This window comes from Anomalospiza imberbis, chromosome 8 (genome assembly GCF_031753505.1).
Source record: "Anomalospiza imberbis isolate Cuckoo-Finch-1a 21T00152 chromosome 8, ASM3175350v1, whole genome shotgun sequence".
Taxonomy (NCBI): Eukaryota; Metazoa; Chordata; class Aves; order Passeriformes; family Viduidae; genus Anomalospiza; species Anomalospiza imberbis.
In genome coordinates, this window is record NC_089688.1 from 21,279,903 (window position 1) to 21,300,816 (window position 20,914).

Consider the following 20,914-nt stretch of genomic DNA (forward strand, 5'->3'; position numbering starts at 1 on the left):
ACAGGGACTCCCTGGTTTTACCCCTGCTCTTCCTGGAAAATTGAGGTAGAAAGACAGCAGCCCAAGAAGATGTGGAGAACAGACAGGAAAGCCCTGGGAGAAAATGCTTTGCTGGATGAAGCAACCCTTGGCCCAGAAATTAGAGCAATGCAGCACAGATCCACCTCAAGGCTGGAGGGAAAGCAAATGTTTGGCATGGCACTGAATACCCTGGGCAGCCCATTACTGATGGCCAGAGGAGCCCTCTCTAGCACGGTCCGGATAGAGCAGAATAGCATGTTCATGTTATCAAAGGGAGCCTTTCTCTTGGCCTGTCCAGCCGTGATGGTAAATTTTTCAGCTGTTTGTGTTCATGTTTGGTCTCTGTGTCATGGTTGTCCTAGTAAATACCTCTGTCAGAGCCACAAGGCTGCTGGAGGGGCAAGGCTGCCTCTGGCAGTGGGCAGAGAGCAGGGACCATGAGGAGTCTGCTGCCCACTGGGATAAGCAGAAGGGTGGAGAGGAACCAGCTTCCCCCATATCCACAGTTCGCAACCCTTTGTTAGCAGACAGCAGGACATTTTCATTTGTCTTTCCGCAGTTAAGCTATGTCCTCCTGCCCAGTGCCTGTCAGAACTCTCTTATGCCCCCTCCCAGAGCAGGGCGGGGTGATACCAGACTTTCCAAGCTCTCCGTGATGGTTCCTGCTCAGCAGACAACTCCTGCATCACATCCCACGCTGCTCTGCCCTTCCACTGCACCGTCCCAGCTCGGCAGTTTGGGCAGCCAGCTGTGGCCAGGGCGATGCAGTCCCTGCCTCTGTTTATCCCGGGAGTAATGGGATCGCCGAGTGAGCAGGGCCGAGCAGAGGGGCCGACTGACCCGAGGAGCCCGCGGCGGTGCCTCCTCTGCTTCCCCAGGAGAGGGGGCAGGAGAGGAGGCGCGGCGCGGAGCCGAGACCGGACTGCGGGGAGGAGCGGGGGAAGCTGCCCGCGCCCGGCAGGGCTGCGGGAATCGTGCGGGGAGCGAGGCCGCCCCGGCGCTATCCCCATCCCCCTCGGCTCTTGCCCCACGAGAAGGCTCGGTGACGGGCAGCCCCCCGCCCGCCGGCCTCCTCTCCTCTCCTTTCCCCCGCCCGCCGCTCCCCGAGCGCTTGGCAGCCCCGACGCCCTCCGCAGCCAGTTTTCCAGCCCTGCGCTTCTTCTGCGGTGACAGCCAGTGGCTGCGGGGCCCTGTTTGCTGTCCAGTTAATAAGTGAGCTGGAGCGGGGGGAAACTTCTCCGCCGGAGGAGAGCGGGCTCGCCGGGGGCCGGGCGGGCGGGCGGGGGGAGCATTCCTGCGCCGCGGGGCCCCGGCGCGCCCCGCTCCCGCCGCCCCCCGCCCGCAGGTGCAGGGGGCTGGCACTCGGCAGCTGGAAAGAGCTGGTTGGAGTTTGCACTTTAAGCTCCCGGCGGGGAGGGAGCCGAGGCTGGGAGCTGGTCCGGGCGCCCAGCGCCGCGGGAGGATGGCGCGGTGGCTGCGGCCCCTCGTGGGAGCCCTGCTCCTGCTCGAGGGGGCGGCCGCCCTCAGCTTCCTCCACCATCGCTACGAGGAGCTGGTGCAGGCCCTGTTCCGCGTGCAGAGCCAGTGCCCCTACGTCACCCGCATCTACAGCATCGGCCGCAGCGTCGAGGGCCGGCACCTCTACGTGCTGGAGTTCAGCGACTACCCGGGCATCCACGAGCCCCGTGAGTACGGGGGAAGGGGACAGCGGCTCGGAGAGGACGGGCTTCGCTGGCACACTCCCTGCCACGCGGCACTGCTGGGGCACTGGGTGGGGGGTATCTCCCTTTCCAGGCAGGACTCCTGGCAATGCCCAGGTGCCAGGCGGCACTGTCTCCGGCAGGGACCCCGCAGCCAGCCCAGGGACGCGCTCGCCCAGCCCGCACACATGCACGTGCCGTGCCCTGTGCTTGCGTGAGCTGCAGCGTGGCCCAGGCGCGTACTTTGGACGGAGCTTTCAGCTCAGTCTAATGCGAGAACGCAGGCGAGTCCATCCCAGCACCCCGCCTGCCCTACCACACTCTCCCTCCCAAAGGAGTGTTGTTCAGGCGGGTTGTTCACGCTCTGCCCTGTGCTGCTGGGTGGTGACAGGACAGAAGGTGTTCGGCCCTTCCTCCTCCAGACGGCAAAGCCAGGAGAACAGCAAGCGAGGAACCCCGGTAGAGAGGGCGCTGAGCTTCTACAGCCCTCCCAGCCCCGTGGGCAGTGCAGCCCCGGTGACAGGCTGGTCTCAGGGATCTCCACCTGCTGCCACGTGGCCCTGTGGAACCCTGGCAGCAATGGCCCCTTGAGCTGCTGCCTGTGCAGCTTGGAGATGCTGCCGAGCCAGACCTTGCTGGCAGCCAGGTGCCCTGGGGGGGCTGAGGAGAGCAGCTGCCTCTCCAGGCTGGGGGGCTGCACGCAGGGCTCCCTCGCATCCCTGCCTTTTGTCCCTGAGCTGCAGATAAGGACAAAGCTTTCTGCAGGATCTTTTGCCTTTTCAAGTCCGGGCTGATGTGGTTAAACGCAGGGGCTGTTAAGTGCAGGCAGCCTAGTCACGTGTAAAACTGCCTGCAGGGGTGTGCAGAACCTGTGCCCCCCTCAGTGGAGCAGCCCCCACAAATCCCACAGCACCCCATGTCTAGCAGCACTGCACTGAGGGCATACTGTTCCAGTCCTGTGGCCATAGTATCATTTTCAGGGGTGCCAGGAGGTGGGATGGGAGGCTTCCCACCTTGACTGCCTCTGTGACAGCCCTGTTCAGCACTGGGAAACCTGTGTGGCACTGAGGGCATCTGGGGTACCTCCACAGTACGTCAAGGGCTGATTCAAAGCACGGAGTGAGCAAAGGGCACTGGCAATGCACCACTGGATTTTAGACTTGCAGAACCACATGAAAGCAGCTGGAAAGGCTGTAGGAGATGACTCAGATCTCCCCTGCCCCAGGCAAGCAGCATGGACCTATGGCCCTGCTTGTAGCATGGGCCACTGTCAGGCTGGCACTTTCAGCTTGTAGCATGAGGAATTTGGGAAATGTTGGATTTCCTTGAAGGACATGAAAAGTAACTCTGAAAAGCAAGCTCAGAGTCAATGGGCTAACATGCAGTAATTAGAATTTTTTTGTCCATATACATAAAGTTTAGGGGTTTGCATACTGAACAAGCCTGGCAAATCCTGTTGCAGACTCAAACAAAGCAGAGAATCCTTGCTGAAACCTTATTTTTGTAAAGGCTGCATATATGCCCAAGATTTTTTCTGTATTTTTAATAACTGGATTATCTAACTAAGTCAATTCTTATGTCCCTGAAATCTATCAAGATCAAAACATGTTGCTCACCTCTGGTGTCTTGCATTGAGACACAGCAATCAAAACCATGGAAAAGCAAAATCTTTAGCTAATATTAGACTTTTTTTTTTTAATGCAGCAAAGTCGCAGGGGTTTTGCAAGCAGCAGCTCACAATCTGGGGATGTGATGCCTTTTACCCCAGGGATCCTGATACACATCATACCTGGCAGCAAGGCTGCGCACGCTGCCACTGCAAGTCTGAACCCTGCTGGTGTCCAGAAAGCTCATGGTGCAATGGGAGTCTCAAGATCTGGCAAACCAGCATTTGCAACAGCACCCTTTTTTTTCCTGACTCTTTCATGTGACAGTCAGACTCCCTTTTTAACTTAATTCCCCTGTTGTCTTTCGTTCTACCCATGCTGGCTCCAGCCTGCAATGTGACATTTTATTTTCCCACAAGTAACTGCTTTAAAAGGCCTCTGGGAAAGCACAACCTGTCCCTCACATGTCCTGCCTCTCCTTCAGCAAAGCAGCAAGTCTTGTTCCAGGCACTGTCTGCCTGTGGTCTCCAAGTCTGTATTTTGAGACCTTATTTTAGAAAAGTCAGTGGCAAGAGACCTTTTTGGTCATACTGGAGCTGCCTGAGGGACAGTTTGATCCATATTCAGCTCAGCTACTGAAGGTTTCTCCAGGGTCTTTTCCCTTGAGGGTGAGAAAGCCCTTAACCTTGACCTTGGAGGCAAGTAAAGGGGAAGGAGACATGCAGAGCTGGGAATGGGCCATGCTGGTGAGAGGCACTGAGAGCAAATGTAGAAGACCAGAGGTGGGAGAAACAGTCTGTCCCCTCCACGGCCACCTACCACAGAGCTGTGAGGCCCTGGCAGCCCAGGGCAATCCTGCCAGTGCTCCTTGGTCCTTTTGTGCTGCCTTTCACCAACCCAAGATCAAACCACCAGCAAATACTCTTCCTGTGTGCTCCAAAGGCCCAAAGCAACCTGGAGGATAGTCTGAGCTGCTCCCAGAGTGCTGTGGCAAAATGAAGTGGAGCCCATATGAGAACTGTGCCACTCTCTCTCGCTGAGGTTTTCATTTTCCAAGGGAAAGGTCATTTCACACCATTTATTGGGTGTCCCTTGGGCTTGCCTGGGGCTCCCTGTGGTAGGCATTTGCTCTTCTCCCCTGTTCCAACCCTGGCTGATGGAGTCATTCTCTTGCTCTCTCCAGTGGAGCCGGAGTTCAAGTATATTGGGAACATGCATGGGAACGAGGTGCTGGGCCGTGAGCTGCTGCTGCAGCTCTCTGAGTTCCTGTGTGAGGAGTACCGCCGGGGAAACGAGCGGATCACACGCCTCATCCATGACACGCGCATCCACATCATGCCCTCCATGAACCCCGACGGGTACGAAGTGGCTGCCAAGCAGGTACCAGGCAGTGATCACCTCCTCCAGATGGGTCGGGGCAGAAAGCCCTTCAAATCCTTTTGGGATCCTCTTCACTGCAGCTAGAAGGAGGGGGAATCCTATATTTTCATGCCCTGCCAAATTTGTCCCTGTCAAATGCTGTCACTGCTTCTCACCTCCCTACCAAGGGCTCATGCTGTGTGTCCTGTTACAGGTGACCTTGACAGCTGTTGGAGAAGACTTCCCATACCTGTCTTACTCTCCTTACAAGTTATTTGTCACAGAAGGGTCACTGCAAATGCCCTGCCCTAGACTGGGAAAGTGACAGCTGAATGCCACTGTCATAAGCAGGCAGGGACATGAGAGATGGGGGGTGGAAATAAGCCCCTTAGTCCTCCTGAAAAAAATCACCCATTTCTTTGTGCTTCTAGACCTCGGGGAGGTATTTGTGGCTCTTTCAGCTAAAGCAAACTGTTTATTTGTCTTGTGGCTTACTCTGTCACCCTGAAAAATGAAGATATTGTTACTGATATTCCCTGTCAGTACCAATACTCCTTATTGTCCTGCCAGCAATAACACATGTTGTAACTCATAGGCACCGAAGTGCTTTTACAGTGGCCAGTCTCTGCTTCTTTGATGCCCAACCTGACTGCACCCTACCTGCACAGGACTCACCCCTGTGATGCACCTTTGCCCCGCAGGGCCCAGACAGCAACGGGTACTTGACAGGGAGGAACAATGCCAATGGAGTGGACTTGAACCGCAACTTCCCTGACCTCAACACACTCATGTACTACAGCAGGGAAATCAGCGGGCCAAATCACCACATCCCACTGCCTGACAACTGGAAAAGCCAGGTACCAGTCTGGAATACCGTGAGGGCTAGAGCATTCTCTGAGAGTGTCTCAGCATACAAGCAAATACTCTGTCCTTTGGCTTGCACAGTGCTTGTTTCCTTCTCTGAGCCTTCTGCCTGCAGAGAAATGATGCAGTCCTGGTCCCATATCACAGCTTGCCCCTCTGCCAGGAGAGGTTGACATCACAACCAGCTTGGGGGAGCAGGCTGCAGTGCACAGGGCAGAGGAGGTAACACGTGCTGTGCCTCAGGTTTTGGGGTTGTGCTGGGGGAGCTGCTTTGTGTATCAGGGCAGTTGGTGGAGAACAAAGGAAGCTGCAAGAGCTGCAGCAGACACATTGCAGGACAGGGTCTGACATGGTCAATCACACATAGCTTGGCATGGAGCAGCAGCTGGCACAGAGGTCTCCTCTCCCTGTCTCCTTCTCTCTTCTCCTTACAGGTGGAGCCAGAGACATTGGCTGTGATCCAGTGGATCAGCAGCTATAACTTTGTGCTCTCGGCCAATCTGCACGGTGGAGCAGTGGTGGCAAATTACCCCTATGACAAGTCCCAGGATCAGCGGTTCAGGAGCCACCGGCGCACGGTCAACACGCCTACCCCTGATGACAAGTTGTTTCAGAAGGTGAGCACAGCCACGCTGGGCAAGGACATTCCCTGGCAGGGTGCAGAGTGAGAGCTGGACAGGAGCTCTGGTCACTGCGTCATGCAGGAGCTGAGCCAAGAAACGTGTTGGAAATAATCATTAGCAGACTACACCATATCTGCCAGCCACTGGCTCAGGAAGCAGGTCAGGACAGTCCCACCCTGTGAGCCAGTCCCACCACAGGGACAGGCCAGTCTTAACCCTCAGGGCCCCCCTCCTTGTCCAGGCTGTGCTTGGTTTCCCCATAACCCAGATATCACTGGTATACTCAATAACAGCCTGCCCTTCCAAAGCTGGAAGCTGCACTCAGCTTTGCCACACCATCTTAGAATGCATAGGGTTTTTTTCCTAGAGAGGTAACTGGGGGCCTGCTGATATCAGGATAAGGGAGGTGGGTGCCCAGCAGGGGCTTATGGATGGCGAAGAATAAGAACCACAACAAATAATAAGAGCTCCAGGAGTATAAACAGACATCAGTGAATGCATCAGCCTGTGCTTTTGATCCTGTTAGTGCTAGCTGAAGCTTGTGGTTTTTCTTTATTATCCCAGAAAACAACGCCTTCAGTCACTGCTTCCATTAGGAAATACCCAGCACAAGAAAGAAGTAAGTCCGCCTCAGAACAGTTAATGAGAAAAATAAGTCCAAGCTGGAGTTCAGCCTTCTCTGGAAGCAGAATCTGCAGGGCCTTGTCAGGACCTCCTGGGATCATGGCTGTGCTCAGACCCAGATGTAAAGAGGCTGCAGTCTGGGGCGTAGGCTAATGATACCCACATGGCCTCAGGACTCAGAAATGTAGAGAAGTAACTGTTTTCCTGCCGACAGAATGACATTACACTGGAAACTGAACCATAATATAAGGGTATAGAGTTTGCCTTAGAAAATGCAAATGCCAGTCTCTCTTAAACTGTGTCTTATGCAAAGGACTGGCTTTGGATGCAGCAGCCCAGTTTTAGCCCTGCCTTCATGTCTAAAAATAAACAGTAATCTTAATAAGGGCAACAAACAAGTCATTGCTAGAACCAGAAGTTGCCCAAACTCTTTCCTAATTGAAATTCCCCCAGTATGTATCCGGTATTTGCCAGGACTGATACTGGTTACTTTTCTTCATATATCTTTTTCCTCTGTTAATGCCATTTGTGGTGTGGGTCCAAGTGTCCCTGCATAGGTCCAGTGCCCTCTGCTCCCCCTCTTCCCTTCTTCTCAGTATGAGCAGGGCAGAAGCCCTTTTGCTATCAACAAGCTTCCAGCTTGCCAGGTTACTGCTCTTCCTCCTTCACCTTTATCTGCATACGTCTTGTAGAGGTCCTGGGCACCTCATGTTGTATTTTGTGGCAGTAATATGAAGGAACTCTATCATGTCTGACTTCCCTCCCGTGCTCCTCAGCAAAGGAGGGAGCATGTTTTGTCCAGAGCCAGGCAGGTTCTCCAGCTGTGCGGGGCTGGAGCGGTGACCACTGGCTGCTCTCCCTCTAGCTGGCCAAGACCTACTCATATGCCCACAGCTGGATGCACCGGGGCTGGAACTGTGGGGACTACTTTGCTGATGGCATCACAAATGGGGCATCCTGGTACTCGCTCAGCAAAGGTAAGGGCTGGCCAGTGAGCACCCCCCACAGCAAAAAGAGGTGAAAGGATAGACAAGAAACCTCAGGTCAGGATGGATTGGGGAAGGATTGTGCCTATTACTAGACACCATTCTGGTGTTTGTTTCTCTGACTAGGAAATAGCTTGGGAAAGAGCCACAGAAAAAGCCAAAATCTGCAGAGACTTTCATCCTATGTGCTTCTAGACAAAGGAAACATTAATCTGTTATGTATTTGAAAATCCTACGGTGTAATTCCATCAAAACCCAAAGCTGTGACCAAAGGGAAGGCAGCTGCCAATTCCTGAAAAATCTCATTTAAAAAGGCACAATGAGGAAACTAAAAAAATCAACACAAAAGACTAGACAAAAGATTGAAGAGGAACTGGAAGAGATATATAGGCCCCCTGTGGTACCCAGCTTCCCTGGGCTTCTGAAGGCAGTTGATGAATGATCCAGCTGAAAGAGAGAGTTGGCAGCTACAAAGAGAGGGTTGCATGGGTGGAGAAGGCTCTAGTTGCACTGTCATGGAGGGAGGAGGCTGCACCTTTGGTGCAGACAAGGAGAGTGAGATGGTTCTGGTCAAAGAAAGACAGGCCAGGATGATGGGACATAGGAATAGGAAGGGAGCCATGCAGGATGATGGGACATAGGAATAGGAAGGGAGCCATGCCCTGGCTATAGGCTATTCTTCTCTTCCAGGCATGCAGGACTTCAATTACCTCTACACCAACTGCTTTGAAATCACCCTGGAGCTAAGCTGCAATAAGTTTCCCCCCGAGGAGGACCTGGAGAGGCAGTGGATGGCCAACCGGGAGGCCCTTGTTGCTTTCATTGAAGAGGTAAAGGGACAGTCCTGAGACCTACACCCTTCTCCTGCAGATCCCCATGGGCCCTGGTGGTGGGGGACCAGTAAGCACCAGCAATGGAAGGGAGTTGGCGATGGAGATCATGGGGTGCTCTTGTTGGTGGCCTTTGGGAAAGCTGTTGTGTCCTAGACTGGCTCTGGTGGGGACAACGAGGATCACCAAGGGTACAGGAAAAGATAGGGTCATCCCCAAAGCTCTGCCCTGCTCGGCAATACCCTCTTGAGCAAAGGAGGGGCCTTGACCCATCCATCTGTCTCCCTTCCTGCAGGTTCATCAGGGCATCAAAGGGATGGTGTCAGATGAGAACAACAATGGCATTGCAGGAGCAGTGATTTCTGTCCAGGGAATCAGCCATGACATCACCTCTGGTGGGTTGTTGATCCGCTTACGTGTCTGAATATGTGAGTGAAGCTAGCAGGCAAGGCTATAATGTGGGAGGCCATCATGGTTTGCTTCCCAAAGACAGTAGAGAAATATGACATCACTAGAGAAATACGGCTTCCTTATCCTTGACCAGGGTGGGCTTAGGAAAGACAGAGGTGAGAACTGGAATGCAAACCTTATTGTAAAGGACTTCAGAAACTCACCTCCTATTTTATCTGGGAGGGACAATTGAGGGGATAATCTACTCAAGCCTGTAAGTATCTGCAAAGAGTTGAAACAGAAGATAGCAAAGAACAAGATGAAAAAAGAAAGAATAAGATAAAAGACTGAAAGTTCACACCAGACAAGTTTAGACTGAGAATTAAGTGCCACTTTATCATCATCCAAGTTGTAGTTGTTTCTCCCTTGCTGGCCAATTTTAACCTTTCCATGAAAACCCTCCTCTAAGCACACCAAACATTACAGACTACCTGCAGAAAATAGCTGATATTACAGCTCCTCACAGGTCAGACTATGAAATCATTAAAGCTCCTCCTGGCTATAGGTCTGTGAGTCAGTAACACTAATATTTGGCACTTACTATGCCAACCTGCATAGGAAAGGGGACTGTGGAAAAAATCACAGAATCACGGAAGAGCTGGCTGTCAAGGGCCCTCTGAATTCTTCTGTCCAGCTTGGAGCAAGATTTTCCCCAGCATTGGCTCCCTCCAGCCAATTCTCACTGACCTCAAGGATGGATATTTCACAGCCTAACTGCTGTCCTGTGCCAGAGCTCTACCGCATTCAGGTGAAGCTGCACTCCTAGATCCGCCCTGAAGCAATTTGCAATACCCATCCAGTTGCATAGATGGGATTATACTCAGATTTCCAAAGTAATCCATAATGTGGTGTTACCTCACTGTTGGTCGTCCCCTGTCCCTAAGCACACCAAAGCACAGTCTGTCAAAGTGCTTCTGGGGCTTTCTTATGCAGGGAATCAGGGAGCAGCTGAGCTAATGAGCAACTAAAACTTGCCAACCCAAATGTGGCAAAATTGTGTATGGTGGGAATTAGATTGTGTTATGCGTAAGGAGTCAGACTGGAGCTGTGATTGTCCTTAGGTCTGCTGTCATCTGACTGGTGAGTGCTCAGCTTTGCAGACCCCCTGCACAGGCACAGCTAATGCTGCTGTATAGTCCCCTTTCATTTGGCTTTTACTTGCAGACTGACCTCTCCTCCATGGCACTAATGAGACATCACTTGCAGTGTACCAATGTGAATCCAGCCTTGAGGTTGTCAGCAGATTTGGGGAAAAAAAAATGGGTTTTGAAGGCTACACATCCTGGAGGAAGTAACTCAGCAAGAATTACTGGTATGTCTTTTGCTTTGCTCCCTGAGCATCCTGAATGTTTTCTTTTCCTACCTTGTGTTCCAGGTGATATGGGAGATTATTTCCGGCTGCTGCTGCCTGGCACTTACACTGTCACAGCCTCTGCAGAGGGGTACCAGCCCCTGACAGTCACAACAACAGTGGGCCCAGCTGCACCTTCATTGGTGAGTCAGACTGCATAGTCACAAGGGTTTCTCAAAATATCTTCACCCCAGGGAGAAAGAAATGTGGTGGGGGATGTCTGGTGAGCAGCAGAGAAAGGAGATAGGATGTAGAGAATTTCCAGTGGCTATAGGTTGTTTTGGCAGAAAAGGTTCTACACAGCTCACAGCAGGGAACAGAGTGAAGACAATGCTATGTGCCTTTCAATTCCTTGCTGAGGCCTTGCAGCTGCACTGGGCTCCCATACCAGCTCCTGTGTCCTTCTGCCTCTTGGCCTTGGGAGAACTCCTGGCTGGCTGAGACTGCTGCTCTTCAGCTCTCCCTCTATCCTCTTCACTCTCTAGGATGAGATGATGTGGAGACAGCATCTGTTCCCTGAGGTTCAGTTATCCCCCCAGCTTTGTGGGTTTCAGCACTCTGCTATCATCTGCATTCTGCCAGGGACCAAACATGTTATCAGACTCATAGCGAGAGGCTGAAATCTGCCTTTCTTTTTACTGAGAGCACTGAAGACAAATGGGAACTGAGTGCCAACAAAGAACAGCAGAGCACCTTCAGGAAATGAAGTGCTCTTGACACTGGTGTGTCTCCTACAGTGCCTTTCTGAGGGCTGGCTGGACAGCTAGAAATCAGTTGTAAAAACAGTGGGTGATGATCCCTGCCCCTGCTGTTGCCTTGTGAACATGGTGGAACCACATTTGCAGGCTCCTCAAAACACCAGCAGGACTACCCCTCCCCCCATCTGTGGCATCCTGACACATCGTTTGCTTCACTGTATGTACACTGGTCAGGCTCTGCTGTAAATACACTGTGGTTGTTCTCCCACCTTCCATCGCTTCATCCCACTCTGCCCAGCTTCTGAAGCTCTTCCAGAGCTGCCCTCTTCTCAGGATCAGAAACCTTCTAATTTTCATACTAAATTTATTTATGGTCAGTTTATGCCCATTTGTTCTTATGCCAATGTTGTGCTTTAAATACCTCCTTTTCTTCCCTGGTGTTTATTCCCTGGTATATTTATAGGGAGCTGTCAAGCCCAGTCCTTTGTTTTGCTAGGTTAAGCACCCAGCTCTTTGGGTTTCCTTTTTAAAACAGATTTTCTTTTTACGGTGTTACTGTAGAAGACTGATTTGTTCCCTGATGGTCTGAGTTTTGCATGTCTCCTCTCACAGCAGCCCTCCTGTTCCCATTTCTGCAACACCTCCCATGCTCACTGTTCACCCCATCCCTCCCCCAAGAAGCCCATGCAGCCCCATTCCAGTTTCACCTTTCTATATGGCTTTCCCATTCCCCATTTATCTGATGCTGTGTTTTGCACACTCCCTGTCCTCTTCTCCCTCTTGTACCTGCTTGTGTGGCTGTAGTGGATTTCTTTCCCAGAATTGTTTTGCCTGGGTCCACTGGAAGGACTGGTTGCTGAAAGACTGATTAAGCTAGCAAGATGCAATTGATAAAGAACTGTCTATCTTAAACCATCCTGCGTATTAAATACTCACAGAGACACAGAGCAGTGTGTGTCTCTACTCTCTGGTGAGAAAAGGAGAATAAAGAACAGAGCTCAGTCCCTTGCCATTCACAGCTCATCTTCCAAATCATCCTAGAAGGAGTAACTCTGCATGAGAAACATAGTTCGTTGTCAGTACATTTTCCACAGGAGGAAAAGAATTTACAGCTGCTTTAAGAACTGAGTTCCTTTAACAATGGCTGAGACCCTTTATTGTTTGACTTGGTCCCAGAGTCAGCTTCGAAGGCAGAGGCAGGTCCCGCCGACCCCTGGGCCAGCAGGGCACACACACACGGTGTTAAAGATGTTAAATACAGTTATCTTTGTTCTTTCTCCAGGTGCATTTCCAGCTCAAACAAGAAGTGGTGAGAAAGCCTGCGGAACGTAAAGCCTCAGGCACACGTATGAACAACAAAGCCCTTCAGAAGAAGGTGGTGCCAAGAGCCACCCGCCGGGGGACCCAAAGATGAGGACAGGTCATTTGGCTGAGAGCTGGGGAAGCCGTTTACATGAGGCCTGGCTGATGACTCCAGCCAATGAACTTTCCAACAGTCCAGCATGAAACTAGCCCAAATTATTAAACAAGGAAGTATTTAATCCCTGAGCAAATTGTGAAGTCATTCACAACGAAGTGTGCCTGGGCTGCAGTTCCCTGGGCAGTGTGTCTGTGTGTGCTGAGTTCTTCTCCTGCACTTGTTCCATCTCTGCTCCCTTTACTCCTGGACTGTTGCCACAGCCCACATGAAATGCCACTAGTGTATACCAGGGATAATGAATCCAAGCCTTGGTATAAGCTGCACTCACAAACTGGGCACATGAACATTAGTCCTCTGGGTGCAAGTGTCATGCTTCTCACTCAGGTAAGGACACTTGCTGCCTGCAGACCCCAAAGCTAGGGGAAGGTCAGTTTTAAAGCAGGCAGTGATGTGAGAACTCTGAACACAGCTTGAACCACATGCAGCACAGCTATTGCTGACTGGTCACTCTAGGACTTGATGGTTCAGGGTATTCTCCTGATCTTGATGTGCAGATGGGACTTTCTAGTAGCTGGTTTGGATTATTTGTAGTCAGATAGGCTGAAATTACACCTGCTGGCAAAAGCCAAGTATTATCCTGTCTCCTTAAGTCTTCAGACCCAAAGCAGATGTCTTGCTGAGGGGTCTGCTCTATCCAACCCAAACTATTATTCTGATCACAGAAGCAACTAGGTGAGATCTGACAAGTGGTGATGAGTAGAAGTCCAAGCCAGGTTATTTGGATGTTCCTTTGAGACAAATACCCTGAACCTTGGTTCAATATGCAGTAGGGAAGTGTGGATACTTGATGCCAGCAGTGTGCTGTGCAGGTACAGCATAAGCTGTGCGAGTTTTAATTAGGGTAGGAGAGAAAGGATCCATAGTTCAGTGAGACAGGCTCAAAATGCTGCTTAGGCTGTGTGGGCAGGTTTGGAGTGGAAGCAAGAGTAGAAACAAAACTGGTTATTTCCATGGTAAAAATATCTTAAGCAGGCAAAACCTTTCTAGCATTCTTCATTGAAAACAACTCAAAAGGGGTAAACAGTATGCCCCAGTGATTTATTTTTTTCCTTGGGTGGTTATCCCAGTAGATATCCCAATAGATCTCTACCATACAGCCATTGGTTACACTGTTTCTCTTTAAAAAAGTGTCCCCCAAACACTCCTTTGCTTCCTCTCTTTTGTAAACATAATTTCTTGTGAGCAACCTGTACCACCCTACTGCAGAAGCAATGTTCTGCACTTCACACCTCACTGTCACGTCCTCCTCTGTCTCTGCTACAAGATGCTGGTGGCATTTCCAGCATTAGCAGGACACACACACTCTTGTAGCTCTGCCTGCTAACAAAAGCTCTTTCTCTGTCATGCCTTTTCTTGTAAAGGCAGAGGAAGCTGTCCCTTGCAGGTTAATTATACAGGCTGTTGCAAAAAAGTGCCCAGAATGGTAATGTCTTAAGAGTGGCTGTGAGTGATTTTGGTCTGCAGAAACCAGTAGGAGCTGGAGACACTGGCCAGTCCAGCAGTCACAGCCAAAGCTGAATTCCAATTCTTTTTTTTTTCTTTTTTTTTTTTTTTTCTCTTTTTTTTTCCGAGGCAGAAGGAAATGAAAAAGCATGGCAAGGCTGAGATGCTCCAACTTCTGTGCGGTTTAACACCTCTTCCACTGGCCAAGCCCAGCAGCATCACTGCAGATGCTGGACCCTCCTGTTGGAAGCCACGTGTCAGTGCACATTCACCCAAGGGATTTAGTGGTGGATATGCAGGCAGGACGAGGGAGGGCACCCTGCATCCCACGGCCTGGCCACATGAAGCACTTAGAAGGGTCTGTTGTCACCAAGTGTCCAGCCCATATGCAGGAAGATATTGCTGCCCCCAACTACAGCACTCTGCTGGCTGAGCTGACTGCTGACTTCTGAGGATCTGTATGAAGCTGAGAGCAAGAAAAGAGCTCCCAGGGAGCAGCCTTCAGCTGGCTAATTCAGCTGGGTGGTCTCTGGACAGGGTGATGCTGAGGTAGCCTGTGCTACCTGCATCCCAGCAGTGTCACAGGTCGTCTTGCTGAGCCTGCTGGCTGCAGAGTGCTCTCATGTTGCCCTCTTGTGGTCCTAGAAAATGTGGAACCGTCTCAATTCCACTTTCCATGGTAGAGTCAGAGGAGGGAGACTTCTTCCTTGGAACAGGACAAGTATTCCAGGAGGCCACATCACTCACCCTTGCAGGCTGCTGTGGGGTTGGCAGTGCAGCAGAAAAATTAGAGTCTCAGTCACAAGCGTTTACCCCTACAAAAGGGTTCCTGCAAGATAGAACCCTCTGGAGGTCTCTCTCTCTGGGCTTGGATTTGTCCAGCTCATTCTCCTCCCAGCTCTGAATATTTTTGTGTTGAACAATTTGGTAAAGCTCCACTTGGCCGTGGCTGAGCTCTCCACGTGAAAACATGGTTACAAAATGTTTCTGAGGCAGCATTTTTAAGTACTCCCCTCAAAGGCTTGTCATGAGCTTCGCCCCCAGTGTTGCAAGAAGCGTGGGCTAAAAAGGGCACAACCTTTGTATGTAACATCTGCCGGATAGGGATTTCTAACACTTTTGAGGCTTCAGTCAAGGCAAAAACAGTTGACAGGTTTGTGTCTGAAGACACAGCAAACAGTCAATTCTCCCTATGTTCTCTGGGCCACTCGTGATTTTGTAGACCTCTTCCCCACTGTATGTCCCTCTTCCAAGCTGAAGAGTCCCAGCCTACAGTTTTTCGCTGTACAGTCTGTTCCCATGTCTCTGAGCATCCTTACCACCTGCCTCCAAACCTTCTTCCATTCTCTATTACCCTTTCTTTCTGAGATGAAAGGACCAGAACTGTGTGCAGACACTGGAAAACATTTAAACAAAGTGAAGCCAGGCCCAGTAAAGTGAACCAAAATTCTTATAAGCAAAGCTGTGAGGTGCTTGGGAGAACCAGGAGGGCAGACAGAACTCTGCATGCAATGCCTTCTCATTTCTGTATCTGGCATGGAGGAGGCAGAAAAGGGGAAATACAAATAAGTGAACTCAAAGAAAAATTAAGCAGCTTGGATGGGGATTTCAGCAGAGGAGAGTTGGTCATGGCAGTGACCTGAAAGGCTGCAGGAGGGATTGGAATGATGAAAAAAGTTCACAACCTTCTTTGGCAGGCAAGAACAACAGAAATTTTGGGTCAGAGGACATCTAGAGCCCTGTGGCAGGGGCTGGTGTCCATTCTTCAGCATCAGTAAACAGTCTACAAGCATCCACACCTGCAGGGTATAGAGCACCTGTGCAGCTTCAGGCCCCCTGCCCACGGCATCGTGCCAAGGCAGCAGAGTGGGTCCCCACCTCAGGAGAGCAGACGGGAATCAGCACCCAGCCTGTGCACGTACTAACACGACTCTGAGAGCCAGCGTGCGACGCGTTCTGCTCACCCGCTCCTGGCTGGTGGCGAGTCAAGCTGAGATCTGTGTGGTTGCTATGGAGAACTGTAGCTAAATGCACAAACAAGTGCCAAACAGTGGTAACTGCTCAGGGGGACTTAAAGACTCCGGGCTTTACAACATGTTGCTGAGGGATGGTATCCCTTGGGGCATGGAGGCTTTTTTTAGCCTGCCAGGAAATCCAGCGCGGGACCTACTATACTTGGTATGCAGGATCCTCTGTGATGCACAAACTGGCCCTGTCATGGATTTCTGCTGGGGAGCTGTTTTTCTCCATCTTAATGCTTTGGCATGATCTTACAATGTCTCTAAGCAGCCAAGAAGGCTGCTAGCGGCAAAGCTGAGACTGCACCAGATGGACAGTGTAGACCCACTCGTTAGCTAAAGCCAAAGCCAAAGCCGAGAAGGCAGCGAGATTCCCACAAGGCAGCAGCGGGGAAGGGGAGCCCCGGCAGTGTGTGCGAGGCGGCAGCGCTCTGTGGGGAAGCAGAAGAGGGTTTGCACAGGCAGCTGCCTGCCGTGCTCCGCGCCGGGCTCCCGGGTGCTCTGCCAGCAGCCTGGCCCGGTGCATGGCGCAGGAGTGCCGTGTCCAGCCCGGGGGTGGCTGCACCCCATGTCCCGGCGCGGGCACCTGGCTGGGCACCGTGTCCCGCGGCCGGCTGGCCCCGTGGCCGCCGGGGGAAATGCCTCGCAGCCCAGGGCCGCACGGTGCTGCACAGGGCGAAGTCCCCACGTCAGCCGGGGGCCCCGGGCTCCCCAGGCCGCGGGCCAGCCCCGCGGAGCAGCTCCGCCTTCCGAGCGGCACCACGCCGGGCCGGGCCGGGCGGAGGCAGCCGGGCGGCGGGGCGGGCGCTGGGGGCCGGGCCGGCCGGGGCCCGGGCGGGGCTGGGCGGCCGCGGGCGGGCGGAGGCGGGAGCGGGACCCCCAGGGTCGGAGCGGCCGCAGCGCCCGGAGCGGGCCGGGAGAAGGTAGGGACCCGCCGGAGCGGCCGGGGGGAGCCGGGCGCTCCCCGCCCGCCGCTCCCGGCTTGGCCGCTGCCCCGCCGGCCTCCCCCCATCCCGCGGCCGCCCCCGGCCTGCGCCTCCGCCGGGCCCCGGCCCGGCCCCCGCCCGCCGGCGCCTCCCGCACTCCGCACCGGGCCCCGCTCGCCGCGGGCATGGGGGGCTGCCTGTGCCGGGGGCTGCCCTGCCCTGGGCCGCGCTGGCCGGCCGCGGGTGCCCCAGGCTGGGGTGCTGCGAGCTCGGGCGGGTGCGCTCCCCTCGTGCCAGCCGCGCCAGGACAGCCTGTGGCCCTCCAGCCCTGCGTGCCCAGCTGGGTGCTCGCTGTGCCCCTTCCCACAGCACACACGCCGCCCTGGGAGCACTTCAGGCACCTGGGCAGCGTGGAACAGCTGTGCGGTACCGCGGGAGCCGCCCGTCTGCTTCCCACCTTGCACTTTGGGATTGTAGTCCTTAAACCGTGTCTGTTCAGGCAGTGGCAGCCCGCGTGGTCACCACCAGACAGGCAGGTAGGCAGCTGATGGTGGCTGGTGTTGCCTGGACAGCTTGCTGCAGGGGAGCACCTGGCCCTTTAGAAATTCTGTGACCGTCCCATAGTGGTTTGGCACCGGGAGTCTGGAGTTGCGCACCCGTGAGGGTGGCACAAGTGGTTTTACACAGAGAGCAGAAGCTCAAGGCTGCAGCACTGTGCCTTTCCTGGGTGCTTCTCCGAGGGCATTCAGTCGGTTCAAGGCAGCCTGAAAAGAGAAACTTCAAAGTTTGCTTTCACTCTTGCAAACACAAAACCCTCTTGCCACACTGGCAGCCTGTCCCCATTGCCTTGTACTTATCAGAGATGAGCTGGAGGTGTCTTCTCCAGTGGCCCTGCCAGGGGATGTAGCCTTGAGTCACCCTCAGAATACTCCGAGAGGCAGCTGCTGCTCCTCTGCTCTTCCTTTGCTGACCTTAAGTGGCACCTCAGCTGATCCTGTCCTTGATGTAATTTGGCCTTTGGGTTCAAACATCTCTGCTGCTGTTCCTGCTGTTTGAAATTGTCTCTCCACTTCTGGCCTTTCATATCTCATTCTCCTTGCCGTAGTACCTTGGAAGACTCTAGCTGTGTCATTAGCATAAATGTCTGCTTTGACGTTTGTCATGATTCCATAACTTTCAGTTTCTTCTGAAAAGGCTTTCTTTCCCCTTGCCTCTGCCATTCTCTCCTTTGCTTCCACTGGGATTTTATCTCTTTGTCTGAAAGAGTTCATAGATACAGAATTTGCAGTTCTGCAGATGCTTTGCCAAATACAGCCTCTGTACCGTGCTACAAGACGTCACCATCATCCCCCTCATCCTGACTCACTCTGGCTGTGAGTCGTGCTGGGCAGTGTCTAAATGCGTCCTGCTTGTGCGTGAGGCCTCCATAGCGCCGAGAGAGCCCACGTCTCTGAGCTGGCCTCCACTTTCTGTTCGTGAGATCCTCTCTTCTGTCAGGGCCAAAGGTTTCAGTTGTCTCTCCAGCTGCTCTGCTTAGAATTAGCAGTGACATTAAAAACTAGCTTGAACATACAACAGTTTTAAAGCACTGTTGATAATGGGATGGGAGGAGCTGAGCAGTAGGGGCAGAGGAAAGGAGTGATTCTCAGAGCTTTACAGGGCACCACCTCTGCCAGCTGTCAAGGGAGCCATGGCTGTATGACCTCTTGGGGTTCTGAGTGCAGTTGAGGTGTCCCTGCAGTTGGTGACCTCAGACAGACTTTGTGACAGTGGTGATGTAAGCTTAGGTGGGACAGCCTGACTTGTGCTTACCTTAGCAGTTCATTTCCTTAACTGATAATTTCCCCTCTACCTCCAGCAAAAGTATATTTCTAATCACATTACTCAACCCCACTTTTGAGTGATACAGTTTTTACTTTGTCTTATTTTTAGAACCTTTCTGTGGGGAGATAAAATTTATTGCTTCCTTCTCAGGAGCACCTAGGGACTCTGAAAGGAAGAGGTCCAGGTAGCAGCAGAGTCCCTGCTGAGGACTGAGGTTCTTTGGAGATACAGTACAGAATAGGAATGGCGGTGAGCAAAGAACAGAGTTTCCAAGTCAAACTCAAGTAATTTCCAGATTTCTGGACTCCCCACCCAGCAGCCAAAGCATTATAATGGGCTTCTGTCCAAAAGTTATCTTGAAGAATATTGTTCAGGGTACAAAATCAAGTGCTACAGTGTTAAGGAATGTCCTTGTAGTCCCAGTTCAACTTGTTTTGGATATGTACTCAAGGTGTAATTACTAATTTTGTAATTGTATGCTACTTACCACCTGTAGCCCAGCCACAGGTACAGCAGTGGTGATTCTGCTCTTGGGGTTTTGTCTGTTCCTTAGTCTAAATTGTATAATTTTAGCCTGTCTGCAAAACTGGGAAGAGACACAACCACGTACCTTGGGGTGGGAGAAGACAGGACTTTTTAACACAGTCTGTAAAGTGTGTGCTGCCACAGCATACAGAATTTGGGAAACTCTTCTCTCCTAAGCTGGTGTTCTGGCCTTTGCATGCTTGGGACCCCACTGCCAGAGATTAAATATCCATCACAGTCATCTTGGTCACGTGTTGTGGCAAGGTGTTCTGCTTTGCATTAAAAATTGATGCTGTGCTCTAGTTTCCAGATGACTTTTGTTTGCTTGCCGTCTGGCTCAGCATGAGCTCCTCTTGCTTCCTTGCCACGCCACTCTCAACCCACACAAACACCACCAGCCTGCCCTCAGACACGTTCTGCAACAGAGCAGGTGAGAACACTGACAGCCAGAGCCCAACTGGAGAGAAGTAGTGGTTTGAATGACTTGTTTGGTACACTGCAGAGCCCCTGTGCCACACAGGTGTGGTGGGAGGCCAGAGCTCGCTTAAGTAGCCCTTTACTCGATAGTCCTGGTTCTTCAGGGGTCGGTGATCCAATCAAAAATGTATTCATATCAATTATTTTTGATATATCAGGTTACAGACAAAGCAAAATAAGCTATTTCTTTTTAGAATGAGAAGATTCCTCTTCCTCCCTGAGGCTATGTGGCGTTAGGAGGTGGAGGGCAGAACAGCTCTCATGTTTCCCACTATGTGAAGCTTAGCTGGGGGACTCTTTGGGAACTGCTGAGACAAACAGCATGTCCTATCAAGAAGCTGCAGTGATCAGCATTCCCTGGTGGGAGAAGGCTCCTCTCCTCAGCACCATTAGTTGGGCGTTTGCCCTGCTTGCTGCGTTGTCCATTCTGTTGGGATTCACAGGATCAGCTCTGCATTTGATGGAGCCACAGTCCCTGCATTGGCACCATCTCCAGCTGGGGCCCAGGCAGCCTGGCTCAACAGTATATTGTTTATTCCACCCAGGAATGTGCAGGCAAGCAGGGACCTCGGGGAGCTTTACAGAGCAACATGTTCTGCTCTGAGTAGGGAGAGGGAGTGTGGGTGGCCACAGCTCTGAAGACCGGTGGGAGCAGTCAGGGCATGCTGGTGTGCGGGTAATGTCCTGTCCTAGAAGTGTGAATGAGGACAGTGCAGGCTGTGCAGATGCATTGGGGTATGGAGGAGGGAAGGAGGGCTGTCCAGATTTAGAGAACACAGGAAGGATCAGAGGAAAAAGGTAGAAATGTCTTAGTATGTAGTTAGTAAGCTTCTGTTCTTGACACAATGGTGTGAAAAGCCAAGCATAATTGCTGGTTCCTCTCACTGTGTGCTGGGTACTAATTCTGCAGCCTAGAGCACAGCAAGAGCTGCAGCACATCTCTTGTCAAAGCCAATCCTCCAGCAGCTGAAGGGTGCACTGAACTGAGGGGTATCTCTGTCACTGGGGGTGGATTGTGTTTTCAGTGGACACTGAGCTATAATGAGTGGAAGGAGGCACGAAAAGACCTAGGTGAAATGCAAGGTGTTTTTCAATTTTTAAAAAGATC

General features: G+C 52.2%; 2 protein-coding genes across 7 annotated transcripts in view; both read left to right on the top strand.

Annotated features, from left to right (window-relative positions):
* The first annotated feature begins 1,362 nt into the window (after nt 1–1,362).
* Nucleotides 1,363–12,654, top strand: CPN1 (carboxypeptidase N subunit 1). Its single transcript, XM_068197760.1, has 9 exons — nt 1,363–1,706; nt 4,512–4,708; nt 5,389–5,544; nt 5,986–6,168; nt 7,664–7,775; nt 8,475–8,614; nt 8,910–9,009; nt 10,440–10,558; nt 12,396–12,654. The coding sequence occupies exons 1-9, from the start codon at nt 1,484–1,486 to the stop codon at nt 12,525–12,527; spliced, it is 1,362 nt and encodes a 453-aa protein (XP_068053861.1). The 5' UTR covers nt 1,363–1,483; the 3' UTR covers nt 12,528–12,654.
* Nucleotides 12,655–16,807: 4,153 nt separating this feature from the next.
* Nucleotides 16,808–20,914, top strand: part of DNMBP (dynamin binding protein) — a 34,108-nt gene continuing 30,001 nt past the window's right edge. Inside the window, exon 1 of one of the 6 annotated variants that reach the window (XM_068197785.1) lies at nt 16,808–16,977. The gene's annotated coding sequence lies outside the window, so the exon portion shown is untranslated. Of the gene's footprint in view, nt 16,978–18,922; nt 19,054–20,113; nt 20,362–20,415; nt 20,890–20,914 lie in introns of those variants that run through there. The other 5 variants (XM_068197770.1, XM_068197774.1, XM_068197773.1 and 2 more) reach the window with 5 other exon arrangements.

Coding starts and splice junctions, on each gene's coding strand:
- CPN1 (XM_068197760.1), top strand. CDS start 1,484: ATGGCGCGGTGGCTGCGGCCCCTCGTGGGAGCCCTGCTCCTGCTCGAG. Junction 1,707..4,511: donor CCCGGGCATCCACGAGCCCC/GTGAGTACGGGG, acceptor TGCTCTCTCCAG/TGGAGCCGGAGTTCAAGTAT. Junction 6,169..7,663: donor ATGACAAGTTGTTTCAGAAG/GTGAGCACAGCC, acceptor CTCTCCCTCTAG/CTGGCCAAGACCTACTCATA.